This window comes from Zalophus californianus, chromosome 17, assembly GCF_009762305.2.
Source record: "Zalophus californianus isolate mZalCal1 chromosome 17, mZalCal1.pri.v2, whole genome shotgun sequence".
Classification (NCBI taxonomy): domain Eukaryota; kingdom Metazoa; phylum Chordata; class Mammalia; order Carnivora; family Otariidae; genus Zalophus; species Zalophus californianus.
Window position 1 is genome coordinate 13,370,782 of NC_045611.1, and position 13,029 is coordinate 13,383,810.

A 13,029-nucleotide genomic window follows, 5' to 3' on the forward strand; every position below is an offset into this window, starting at 1 on the left:
TCAAACTCAACACCCAAAAAAACCCCCAAATAATCCAGTCAAGAAATGGGTAGAAGGCATGAACAGACATTTCTCCAAAGAAGACATCCAAATGGCCAAAAGACACATGAAAAAATGCTCCACATTACTTGTCATCAGGGAAATAACAAATCAAAACCACAATGAGATACCACCTAAACCAGTAAGAATGGTTAAAATTAACAAGACAGGAAATGACAGATGTTAGCAAGGATGTGGAGAAAGGGGAACCCTCCTATACTGTTGGTGGGAATGCAAGCTGGTACAGCCACTCTGGAAAACAGTATGGAGGTTCCTCAAGACATTAAAAATAGAGCTACCCTATGACCCAGCAATTGCACTACTGGGTATTTACCCCAAAGATACAAATGTAGGGATCCGAAGGGGTACGTGCACCCCGATGTTTATAGCAGCAATGTCCACAACAGCCAAACTGTGGAAAGAGCCAAGATGTCCATTGACAGATGAATAAAGAAGATGTAGTGTATATATACAACGGAATATTATGTAGCCATCAAAAGGAATGAGATCTTGCCATTTGCAACGATGTGGATGGAACTAGACAGTGTTATGCCGAGCGAAATAAGTCAATCAGAGAAAGACATGTATCATATGACCTCACTGATATGAGGAATTCTTAATCTCAGGAAACAAACTGAGGGTTGCTGGAGTGGTGGGGGGTGGGAGGGATGGGGTGGCTGTGTGATAGACATTGGGGAGGGTATGTGCTATGGTAAGCACTGTGAATTGTGCATCCATTTTGAGTTTATCTTTGTGTATGGTGTAAGAGAATGGTCCAGTTTCATTCTTCTGCATGTGGATGTCCAATTTTCCCAGCACCATTTATTGAAGAGACTGTCTTTTTTCCCCTGGATATTCTTTCCTGATTTGTCGAAGATTAGTTGACCATAGAGTTGAGGGTCCATTTCCAGGCTCTCTATTCTGTTCCATTGATCTATGTGTCTGTTTTTGTGCCAGTACCATGCTGTCTTGATGATCACAGCTTTGTAATATAGCTTGAAGTCAGGCATTGTGATGCCTCCAGCTCTGGTTTTCTTTTTCAACATTCCCCTGGCTATTCAGTCTTTTCTGGTTCCATACAAATTTCAGGACTGTTTGTTCCAGCTCTGTGAAAAATGTTGATGGCATTTTGATAGGGATTGCATTGAATGTGTATAGACATTTTAACAATATTTATGCTTCCAATCCATGAGCATGGAATGTTTTTCCATCTCTCTGCATCTTCCTCAGTTTCTTTCATGAGTGTTCTATAGTTTTCTGAGTACAGATCCTTTGCCTCTTTGGTTAGGTTTATTCCTAGGTATCTTATGGTTTTTGCTGCAAATGTAAATGGGATCGATTCCTTAATTTCTCTTTCTTCAGTCACATTGTTAGTGTATAGAAATGCAACTGATATCTGTGCATAGATTTTGTATCCTGCCACATTGCTGAATTGCTGTATGAGTTCTAGCAGTTTTGGCGTGGAGTCTTTTTGGTTTTCCACATAAAGTATCATGTCATCTGCGAAGAGTGAGAGTTTGACTTCTTTGCCAATTTGAATGCCTTTTATTTCTTTTTGTTGTCTGATTGCTGAGGCTAGGACTTCTAGTACTATGTTGAACAACAGTGGTGAGAGTGGGCATCGCTGTCATTTTCCTGACCTTAGGGGAAAAGCTCTCAGTTTTTTTCCCATTGAGAATGATATTTGTTGTGGGGTTTCTGTAGATGGCTTTTATGATATTGAAATATATTCCCTCTAACCCTACACTTCGAAGAGTTTTAATCAAGAAAGGACATTGTATTTTGTCAAATGCTTTTTCTGCATCAACTGAGAGGATCATATCATTCTTGTCTTTTCTTTTATTAATGTGATCTATCACATTGATTGATTTGCGAAAGTTGAACCACACTTACAGCCCAGGAATAAATTTCACTTGTCGTGGTGAATAATCCTTTTAATGTACTGTTGGATCCTATTGGCTAGGATCTTGGTAAGTATTTTGGCATCCATGTTCATCAGGGATATTGGTCTGTAATTCTTCTTTCTGATGGGGGTCTTTGACTGGTTTTGGGATCAAGATAATGCTGGCCTCAAAAAACGAGTTTGGAAGTTTTCCTTCCATTTCTATTTTTTGAAACAGCTCCAGTAGGATAGGTATTATTTCTTCTTTAAATGTTTGGTAGAAGGGCACCTGGGTGGCTCAGTTGTTAAGCGTCTGCCTTTGGCTCAGGTCATGATCTCAGGGTCCTGGGATCGAGCCCCGCATTGGGCTCCCTGCTCAGCGGGAAGCCTGCTTCTCCCTCTCTCACCGCCCCCCACCCCCGATTGTGTTCCCTCTCTCTGTCTCTTTCTCTCTGTCAAATAAGTAAATAAAATCTTTAAAAAAAAAAAAACGTTTGGTAGAATTCCCCTGGGAAGCCATCTGGCCCTGGACTCTGTTTTTTGGGAGGTTTTTGACTACTGCTTCAATTTCCTTGCTGGTTATTGGTCTGTTCAGATTTTCTATTTCTTCCTGTTTCAGTTTTGGTAGTTTGTAAGTATCCAGGAATGCATCCATTTCTTCCAGATTGCCTAATTTGTTGGCATATAGTTGCTCATAATTCTTAAAATTGTCTATATTTCCCTGGTGTTGGTCATGATCTCTCCCCTTTCATTCATGATTTTATTAATTTGGGTCCCTTCTCTTTTCTTTTGGATAAGTCTAATTAGAGGTTTATGGATCTTATTAATTCTTTCAAAGAACAAGTTCTAGCTTCATTTGTCTACTGTTCTTCTGGTTTCTATTTCATGATTTCTGCTCTAATCTTATTATTTCTCTTCTCCTGCTTGGTTTAGGCTTTATTTGCTCTTCTTTCTCCAGCTTCTTTAGGTATAAGGTTAGCTTGTGTATTTTAGATTTTTCTAATTTTTTGAGAGAGGCTTGTATTACAATGTACTTCCCACTTAGGACCGCCTTTGCTCTGTCTCAAAGGTTTTGAACAGATGTGTTTTCATTCTCATTAGTTTCCATGATTTTTTAAGGAATTTTTAAACTCTTCTTTAATTTCCTGGTTGACCCATTTATTCTTTACCATGATGCTCTTTAACCTCCAAGTGTTTGAGCTCCTTCCAAATTTCCTCTTTGTGATTGAGTTCAATTTTCAACACATTGTGGTCTGAAAATACGCAGGGAATCATCCCATTCTTTTTGTATTGGTTGAGACCTGATTTGTGACCCAGTATGTGATCTATTCTGGAGAAAGTTCCATGTGCACTCGAGAAGAAGGAGTATTTTGTTGTTTTAGGATGGAATGTTCTGTATATATCTGTGAAGTCCATCTGGTCCAGTATGCCATTCAAAGTTCTTGTTTCTTTGTTGATCTTCTGCTTAGATGATCTGTCCGTTGCTGTGAGTGTTGGGGGTTGAAGTCCCCTCCTATTAATGTATTATTGTCAATGTGTTTCTTTACTTTGGTTATTAATTGTTTGATATAATGGCTGTTCCCATGTTGGGGGCATAAACATTTACAATTGTTAGATCTTCTTGTTGGATAGACCCTTTAAGTATGGTATAGTGTCCCTCTTCATCTCTTACTACAGTCTTTGGTTTAAAATCTAACTTGTCTGATATGAGGATTGTTACCCCAGCTTTCTTTTGAGGTCCATTAGCGTGGTAAATGGTTCTCCACCCCCTTTCAGTCTGGAGGTGTCTTTTGGTCTAAAATGAGTCTCTTGTAGACAACATATTGATGGGTCTTGCTTTTTTATCCAATCTGATACCCCGTGTCTTTTGATTGGAGCATTTAGCCCATTTACATTCAGAGTAACTATTGAAAGATATGAATCTAGTGCCATTGTATTGCCTGTAAAGTCCTTATTTCTGTAGATTGTCTCTGTTTCTTTCTGGTCTATGTTAGTCTGGGGCTCTCTCTTCACTTACAGGATCCCCCTTAATATTTCTTGCAGAGCTGGCTTGGTGGTCACATATTCTTTCAATTTCTGTCTTTCCTGGAAGCTCTTTATCTCTCCTTCCATTCTGAATGACAACCTTGCTGGATAAAATATTCTTGGCTGCGTGTCCTTCTCATTGAGTACCCTGAATATATCATGCCAGCTCTTTCTGGCTGCCAGGTTTCTGTGGATAGGTCTGATGTTAGTCTGATGTTCCTCCCTCTATAGGTAAGGAGCCTCTTGTCTTGAGCTGCTTTCAGGATTTTCTATTTTTCTCTAAAATTTGCAAGCCTCACTGTTCTGTGTCAAGGTGTTGATCTATTTTTATTGATTTTGAGAGGGGTCCTTTCTACCTCTTGGACATGAATGCTTGTTTCCTTCCCCAGATTAGGGAAGTTCTCAGCTATAATTTTCTCAAATATACCTTCTGGCCCTCTCTCTCGTCACCCTCAGGCATCCCCAAAATTCTGACATTGGTATGTTTCATGGCATCATTAATTTCTTGAAGCCTTTCTTCATGGGCTATTAGTCGTTTTTTTCTCTCTTTTCCTCAACTTCCTTTCCATTAGCCTGTCTTCTAGATCACTTACTCTCTCTTCTGCCTCATTCACCCTACCTATTAGAGCATTCAATTTAGACTGCATCTCATTATAGCATTTTTTAAGTTCGGTCTGATATCTCATTTCTGCACTAAGAGATTTTCTAGTGTCTTTTATGCTTTTTTCAAGCCCAGCTATTAACTTTATAATTGTTATCCTGAATTCCATCTCTGACATCTTACTTATATCCATATCAATTAGATCTGTGGCAGAGAACATTACCTCTGGTTCTTTCTTTTGTTATGAATTTCTCCTTCTAGTCATTTTGCCCAGAGAAGAATGGATGAGCAAGTGAGCAGACTCAAAAATATCAACCATGACCCAAGCCAAATACACACTAGATAAATCCGAAGAGGTCAGAAACCAAAAAAGAAAAGGAAAAGCAAAAAATAAAAAAATAAAATTTAAAATATTTAAAAAGTAAAAAAAGAAAGGGGGGGAGACAATATAATCTCTCAGGTGGTCAAACCACCCTGTTTTGACATGGTTAATATTTAATTAGAAAATGCAATAAAAATAAGGTGCCATTCACAAGAAGAAACTTAGAAGAGATGACAAAAGATGTATAAGCCTTTATTAAAAGGACATGAAAGAAACCCTAATAGATATTCAGACTAATGATAGCAGTACAGCTATTAGTGTTCATTTTCTAGTCATGTAAATTTGGACTACTTATTCATCATCCCTGTGCCTCATACCCATTTATTCAAGTTGTAGAGGATTACATAAATACACACAAAGAGCCTGGTACAGAATGAGTGTTACCTATTATTGTTATCATTAAGCTGCACCATTTAAGACAGTGGGGATACTGACACTGGGGTACCATAAATGGAATACAACAAAAAGCTCAGAAACATATCCAGGTACATATTAGATCTGGAATATAACAGAGAAGGCTTTATAAATCAATGGAAAATGAAAGGGCTATCAAGTAACTGGTGATAGGACAACTGACTTTTTTTTTTAGATTTGTTTTAATTTATTTGAGAGAGAGAGAGAGAGCACAAGCAGGGGGGAGGGGTAGAGGGAGAGGAAGAAACAGACTCCCCACTAAGCTTCCTAGCCCGAAGCAGAACTCAATCCCAAGACCCTGGGATCATGACCTGAGCCAGCCAAAGACAGATGCTTAACTGACTGAGCCACCAAGGCACCCCATGGCTTTCTTTATGAAAAAGAAAATAGACTTTACCCACATTTATACAGAAATAAATTTAGTTGGATTAAAGACATGAAAAATTAGTCTAAAGCTATTTAAACAGAAGAGCAGGGATATATTTCTTAAACCATAAATAAAAAAAAACAGACACAAGGAAGGAAAGATTCATAAAGTTGACATTAAATTAAAAACGTCTTTAGAAAATCCAAAACCCCATTATAAACAAAGGGTCAGTACCCATGATGTATAAAGAACATCTACAAATAGGTCATTGATAATGGATAATTGACAGAAGAGGAGACCTAAATGAAAAAATTCTCAACAGTAATAAGGGAAATACAAATTAAATTGTATTCTATTTTCAGACTAGCAAGAACTTGACAATAATAAATTTTAGCCTGCTGAAGAAATAGATGTCTCAAACCATCTTGGAAGGGCACATTGATATAATCACCTTACAGAGTAATTTGGCAATATCTAATAAAGTTGACAGTGCACTTGTCCTAAGACCCAACAATTCCACTGCTAGACGTATACCCTTTCTTACATACCCAAAAGTATATGTATCTTGCATATGCACACAAGGAGACCTATATCTGTTAACTAAAGTATTGTTATGATAACCCAACTGTCAACTAGTGGGCAAAGAGATAAACCATTCGTAAATGGAATACTCACAGCAGTTAAAATGAATTAAATAGATTTATGGTATTAACATGAATAGATATTGAAAACATAATCTTGAGTCTAAAAAAATGAGTCACTAAATGTTACATGCAGTGATATAATTTATATACATTTAAAAAGCAACAAAATGTCACTGTAGAATATTTATAAACACATATATACTTGTAATATAAAAAGCATGGCTTGTATACACATCAAATTCATAAGGTTGTCTCTGAAAAAAGAATAAAAAATGAGACTGACAAGGAGAATAGATGGGGCTCCAACTTTAACATTACCACATGATTTCTTTAAAGTAAAGGATCTGAGGTAAGTGTGGGGAAAGGTTAACATGTGTTAGCTTCCAGTGTTAAGCATCTCTCTTAAATTTTTCTGTATTAAAAAATATGTTAGATACACACAGTTCTTGACCTCTAGAATCAAACATTTCTGTGGTAAAACAAAAAAGGAGTGGACTAAAATTCAGAAAATCTGAGTTATAGCAGAGGGGATGCCACTCTTTCACGTATAACTGTGGGCAATTCTCTCAACCAAGAGAACTTCAGTTATCTGATCTGCTCAATGGGGACACTGCAAACCTTAAGGGAGTGGGTATGTTTGAGGACACAGAAAGTTATGGCATAAATCATATTCAACAGAAGAGTTGAGCTAGGAGCTAAAACCCAAGTACTATGTCGTAAATGTATGCCTTAGTAAACAAAGCTACTATTTTGCAAAATCTATAAGAAACAAAAAAATATATATAAAGAGGTATAACAACTGCATTTGGTCTCGGATTCATGCCCATTTCTTTTCCTTTTTCCATATACCTTTTTCCTTACTTGTTTCCTTCCATAGATGCAGTGGTTCATTCCCATAGCAGAGCTAATGTACCCACTGAAAACTGAGAAACAGCTCATTCTATCTTCTCTTCACACACACATCATGCGGTGTGATCTCTTAAGACGGTCCTAGGGTGCAGAGGACTACCATACTCTTGCCTCATTTCTGCCGTCACCCAGAGAGAAGGCAGGGGCGCTGTGGGTAAAGCAGAGCCTACACACTCTTGCCAAAATGGCCTTTCTCTGCTTTGCTCTCACATTCTGATATTTTTAACCCTCCAAACCAGAGGTGACTTACTCTATTGTTTTGAGTCCTTCATCTTAAATCCAAATAAATCAGCCACAGCGAACCTTTAGGGGAGGCTGGTCTTTCAGCCATCCCAAAGCAAAGGAGAACTTAACTGTTCCAGGTCACACAACACTCTTTTACTAATCAATTTTTTTTTTTTTAACACTCAGAACAAGTTAAGCTTTACTGAAACAGAAAAAAAATATAATCTTCACTGTTTCTTCACTCCATATTATACTAAGAAGTTTCAGGGTTTTTAGTTATTTTTTTTTAATACAGCATTTATTTCTGAGAAATTCAGAAATACTCCAAGTGTAATTTATTTTCCCAACAGCATGATGAAGGTGGGCTTCCAGCTTCCTATCTCCTGCCCCTGCAGCTGATGGCAAATACATGTCTCTTGCCAAGCAAGGGAGAATCTAATCACAATGGTTGCTGTGATGTGTGGGCCATGCACAAGGCTGAGCGTGGCAAGCAGCTGACAGTGGGAGCCGCATCGCGGGAAGGCTGACATTTTCCAACAGCCAAAAGAGGAGAGAAGATGAGCCCGCTTCTCAGGGCATCCAGCAGGAAGAGAGAACTTCCAGACCTGAATCCTTAGTAATCATAGAAGTGAAGAGTGTGCCCTTGCCCTGCTTATCTCTGAGTGAGAAATGAAATGCAACAAATACTTGACTACCGCTAAGGTGGGTACTGAACTCTCAGCTTACTTAGGGAAAAAAACTAGTAACTGAAACTTTTCCCTAATGCCTGGTAATTTCTGTGAGAATGAATTTGCAGGTTCAGCACTGTACATCAATTTCAAAATTTAGTAAATGGTATTTTTATTTCTTCCCACTGTAGTTAATTTCCCAGTTAGTGTCATTCAATTCCTATAATATTACCACATTAGTATTTATTTACTAGGATATCCACAAAAAAATCCAGCTGAAATATGAAAGGAGTTAACTTTTCAGCCATGAGAATTACAGTTGAAACTACTTTTATGCTGGAAGTACAATCAGCTCAACCAACACCAGTTTTCCAAGAGAGGGTATGCGGGAAAAACAGTCTACAACAGATCGCTCATATCACACGTTTGGCTGCTTGGAACTGGAGCTTGCTCGTTTAAGAGGATACTAAAGAATCAAAAGATGGAATCACGCAACCTTTGTGGAAAAGAAAAAAATCCCATTTTAACAACCAGCTGGGTCATTCAATCTGTAAACTGTATTAGTAAAAACCAATAGATTCTTGGTGTGATTTTTTGGTTTTTAACATGTATCAAAAAGTGAAATCTGGAGCTACCTGAGAATGAACCAGGTGGTGGGTGCTACCCTGGTACCTAAGCGTTCTGGTGGTTTCCGCCCATCCCTTCCTCTGTAATCTGCTCGGACCCTCCCGGGCCACCTCGGCAACTGGGATGTCTCTCTGCCTCCTCCACTGGGAACTCAGCACACACAAAGCTGGACCACAAGCAACCCTTCCTAGGCAGTATGCTTGCTTTCCACCAAACCATCAACAAACTCATTGGATAAAGACTAGCCGAGGCGTCTTTTCTGTAGGATTTTTCTTTAAATATTATTAGACATTATTCTCCACACAAGACCCACAAGGCACTGGGACAAGGGTGCGGTTGTGTCCAAAGCTCATGCTACAAAGAGCAGTGCTTGTGCAGGAAATGGCTGCCTTTATAAGAACTAATGACAAATGATAATAAAAAGGAACAACAGTAAATGAGTGCTTATTGGGACCAATGACTCTGAGGAGCCGCCACAAGTCAGCAGAAAACTATGATCCTGTTCCTTCTAATGGGTGACTTTTAAAAAATTAATAATTGATTTTTCAGAAATATCTGACAAATACTAAAACCAAATGTTAGCATTCATTCCAATATCAATAACTTGGGGATAGGAGAAGGGCTATGCTGGTAAAATTTTATATTTAAATTTATAAACATTTTTCTAAAATTAAAAATATTTTCAATTGCTGGATGAGAAATTTCTAAATTCTGTAAAAATTGGTATTATCTGTTAAAAATTAGCTTATAGATGACTAGCAGATCTAAATATCATTATAAAATACACAGACATAAGACAGACTCATTCTAGAACTATTACATATCTATTTTTGCATCAATCCTTGTTTTGCTGTTTTCTTTAATTTCAACTTTTGGCAAATACTATCTTGCTGTATTTCACACATCCTTATAAACTACGTTAAAATATTGCTAAAAGGAAGAGAGGATAAAACTAGAATAAGTATGCTAACATATTTGTGGCCAAAAGGGTTCAAATTAAATATAAAAAGGCATTTTCAGTTACAGAGACATTTAAAAGGTGCCAATTATTTTCACGTTCTTGTACGTGAGCTGGGAACATGCTGGGCATGAACTTTGCTCTCCTGGTCCGAGAGATCACTGTGCACCCTGAGGACAGGCCAGCCAGGTGCCAGTCACCAGGGTCCCTTCTGAGGGAGAGAACACAGGGCTCATAGCCATTCAGGAGGTAACCTCGTCAGGCAGTTTCTCTCTGAAGTTTGAGATGCGACAAGCAATTTATATTCTTTCTTTGGTCATTTAAGGCTGTTCATTTTTCATATGTGATTTACTAATTATGGAATGTTTGGCTTTCTAGAATCAAAGACTATTATAAAATGTCATTTTAAAAAATCTTTAACTTTTGCACTATGTTTATAAGTAAAATATTCTGCTAACTTTAAAAAAAAAAAGGTGTTTTCTGGAGGTGGGGGCTTAGGTATACTTCAGTAATAAGATCTTTGAAGCATCCTCCCGAAATTATACTAAATATATTTGCTTGTTTACCAAACTATATGCATATTGTGTTTCTTAGCCAACAAAAGGGTTATAATAAAGAGGAACTGGGGATGAGAATGACAGTCGAACCATATAAATCTCTACTTCTGGTGATCATTTTCAAAGGCATTTTGTAAAAACAGGACCACTGCCTATAAGTATAGGCGAAGCTGTATTTTCATCCCATGATTGTCCCGCCATCTACTCACCATGCGTGCTTGAAATAATGCGGGGATGAAGGACTGGTTAGATAGGTTGAGAATCCTCGGGTAGTCCTTTAGGACATAGATATTGCCAAAATCAACTTGAGTGGGATGTACATAGATAACTGGGCCTTCTCCGATGCTTTTTATGCGACATACCTGTGTTCCACGCAAGAGAAAGAACAGGAGAATAGCTAAAAATGGCTGGCCTTGGAGACTGTTTGAAACAGAAGCTTCCGGCCACCGCTTTTATAAAGTGCAGCGGCATTAAAGGGTGCTTATGAGAACTGTCATTCCTTCTCTCTGTACTCTGTGGTCAGAGGGACACAGAGATGGCCATGCTGGTCAGATCCATGAATCCAGCCTGGAATTCCTCCCCAAGAAGGATGATTGGCTTGCCTGGTCAGCCCAAGATGCATACTGAGAGGAAACAATAGGGCTGTCCACGACACACAGCTGTGTAGGTCGGGGACTGAAATCCACCTTGTTCTGCTCTCCCCAGCCCTGTGCCTTCACCAAGGCATGGTGTTTGCCTGAGGAAGAGGGGCCTTCTTCTTTCTGTCTGCTCAGCAAGTGACCTTCTCATGGCAGGTGCCTGCACCAGTGGCACTTTACGAGTTGGCCTGTCTTTGTGATGCTTTTTAAGTCAGGTGGCTTATCTATGGCACCTTACATGAAGAGATAAAAGCAAAACCCTAGTTTACTCTGTAAACATTCAGAATCACTTCAAACAAACAGCAACAGTATTTTACTATTGCAGAATGAAAATGTAAACCAGAAGATAGCAAATATGGAGTATGCAAGAAGTACAGCGATTTTAACTGTAATTCTTGCCTTGTCAAGTTTTGCCATTCTAACCGGTGTAAGGTGGTATCTCAATGTGGTTTTGATTTGAAATACTGGGTATTTACCCCAAAGATACAGATGTAGTGAAAAGAAGGGCCACATGCACCACAACAGCCAAAGTGTGGAAGGAGCTGAGATGCCCTTCAACAGACGAATGGATAAAGAAGATGTGGTCCATATATACAATGGATTATCAGTCATCAGAAAGGATGAATACCCACCATTTGCATTGACATGGAAGGAACTGGAGGGGATTATACTGAGTGAAATAAGTCAAGCAGAGAAAAACAATTATCATGTGGTTTCACTTATTTGTGGAACATCAAGAATAGCATGGAGGACATTAGGAGAAGGAAGGGGAAACTGACGGGGGGGTGGAAATCAGAGAGGGAGACAAACCACGAGAGACTCTGGACTTCGGGAATCAAACTGAGAGTTACAGAAGGGAGGGGGGAGATGGGTGGTGGGTATTAAGGAGGGCAAGTATTGCGTGGAGCACTGGGTGTTATATGCAAACAATGAATCATGGAACACTACATCAAAAACTAATGATGCACTGTATGCTAACATAAAATAATTTTTAAAAGTTTAACTGTAATTCTGAAAATTGGCTCTCACCATAGGGGGGTCCGGGCTCCCAAAGGTCGAGATGTAAACTGTGGACCTATATTCCCCAGTGACCTGGGTCTCCAGGGCCAGAGGTATGTGAACGGTGCTGTGGGGAGGGATGACTCCACAGGGCACGGGGCTGGAGAGTAACACGGCAGGTGTGTCTCCATATACCTGGTGGGAGAGAAAAGCCAGATGGATAAGCAAGTCCCTGGCAGGGTATGAATGAAATAGCATATTAAGTTATTTTGAAACAAGTGTCATTCTGAGTCCACGGAGGTTCTTTAAGAGTGTGTCACCATTCAGGCAAGTGAATGGGGATGAGCACCTCAATTCTGCTAAAGGGAAGAGGGGTGTGCATGAGGCCCCAATCCAAAGTGCACAACCCAGCAAGATGCTGAAATTATCCGCAACGTGAATTAGTCCATGGGGCTGAATTCCTTGGCCTGGCCCTCCAGGTCTTCATGCTTCACCCCCTCCCCCAACCTCGTCCCTTTGTGCTTTGTCAACAGAGGCTCCTGGTATTTCCTGAACACATGATACTGCTTCCTACCTCCAGCCCTCTGTACTTGTGTTACTCTTCCTGGAATGCCCCCTCCCTTCGACTGAGCTGAATATCCATCCTGAACACCTGCAGGTATCCCCCATGCTCTAGACCCAGGGCTTTTCCCTGTCCCCAGGGGGCATCCTGTAGTCCATTAGTCCACAGTGTGTACTATCTATGTGTCCATCTGTTCCATGGACTGTCAAACTTCCTAGGGCATGACCTGGGCCTCTCCTCAATACATGCCCATTTTCTGGCCCAAAACATATGCTTAGTATGTGTTTTTTTAAATGGCAAAATAGGTAGGTGAATGAATGAATGTTAACCAGCGTTTATCACTGTATGTTCTTCAAAACCTTGCTCTGTAACATATTACAAGTTTTTTTTTTAAAGATTTATTGATTGTATTTGAGAGAGAGAGAAGGGAAGGAGGGGGTGGGGCAGAGGGAGAGGGAGAGAATCTCAAGCAGACTCCCTGCTGAGTGTGGAGCCCGACATTGGGCTCAATCCCAGGACCCTGAGATCACGA

General features: G+C 39.5%; 1 protein-coding gene and 1 long non-coding RNA gene across 3 annotated transcripts in view; one reads left to right on the plus strand and one right to left on the minus strand.

The window, feature by feature from the left end:
* HYDIN (HYDIN axonemal central pair apparatus protein) overlaps window positions 1-13,029 on the minus strand; it is a 342,401-nt gene that overhangs the window by 186,257 nt on the left and 143,115 nt on the right. For both annotated transcript variants that reach the window (XM_027618048.1, XM_027618049.1), the window contains exons 17-18: window positions 11,966-12,130; window positions 10,508-10,660 (exon numbers count right to left, since the gene is read on the minus strand). In XM_027618048.1, the coding sequence (XP_027473849.1) occupies window positions 10,508-10,660; window positions 11,966-12,130 (318 nt within the window). The remainder of the gene's footprint in view (window positions 1-10,507; window positions 10,661-11,965; window positions 12,131-13,029) is intronic.
* On the plus strand, window positions 8,049-12,594 carry LOC113935702. The gene is made up of 3 exons (XR_003524096.1): window positions 8,049-8,190; window positions 11,971-12,048; window positions 12,469-12,594. It is a non-coding gene; the product is annotated as an uncharacterized LOC113935702 (long non-coding RNA).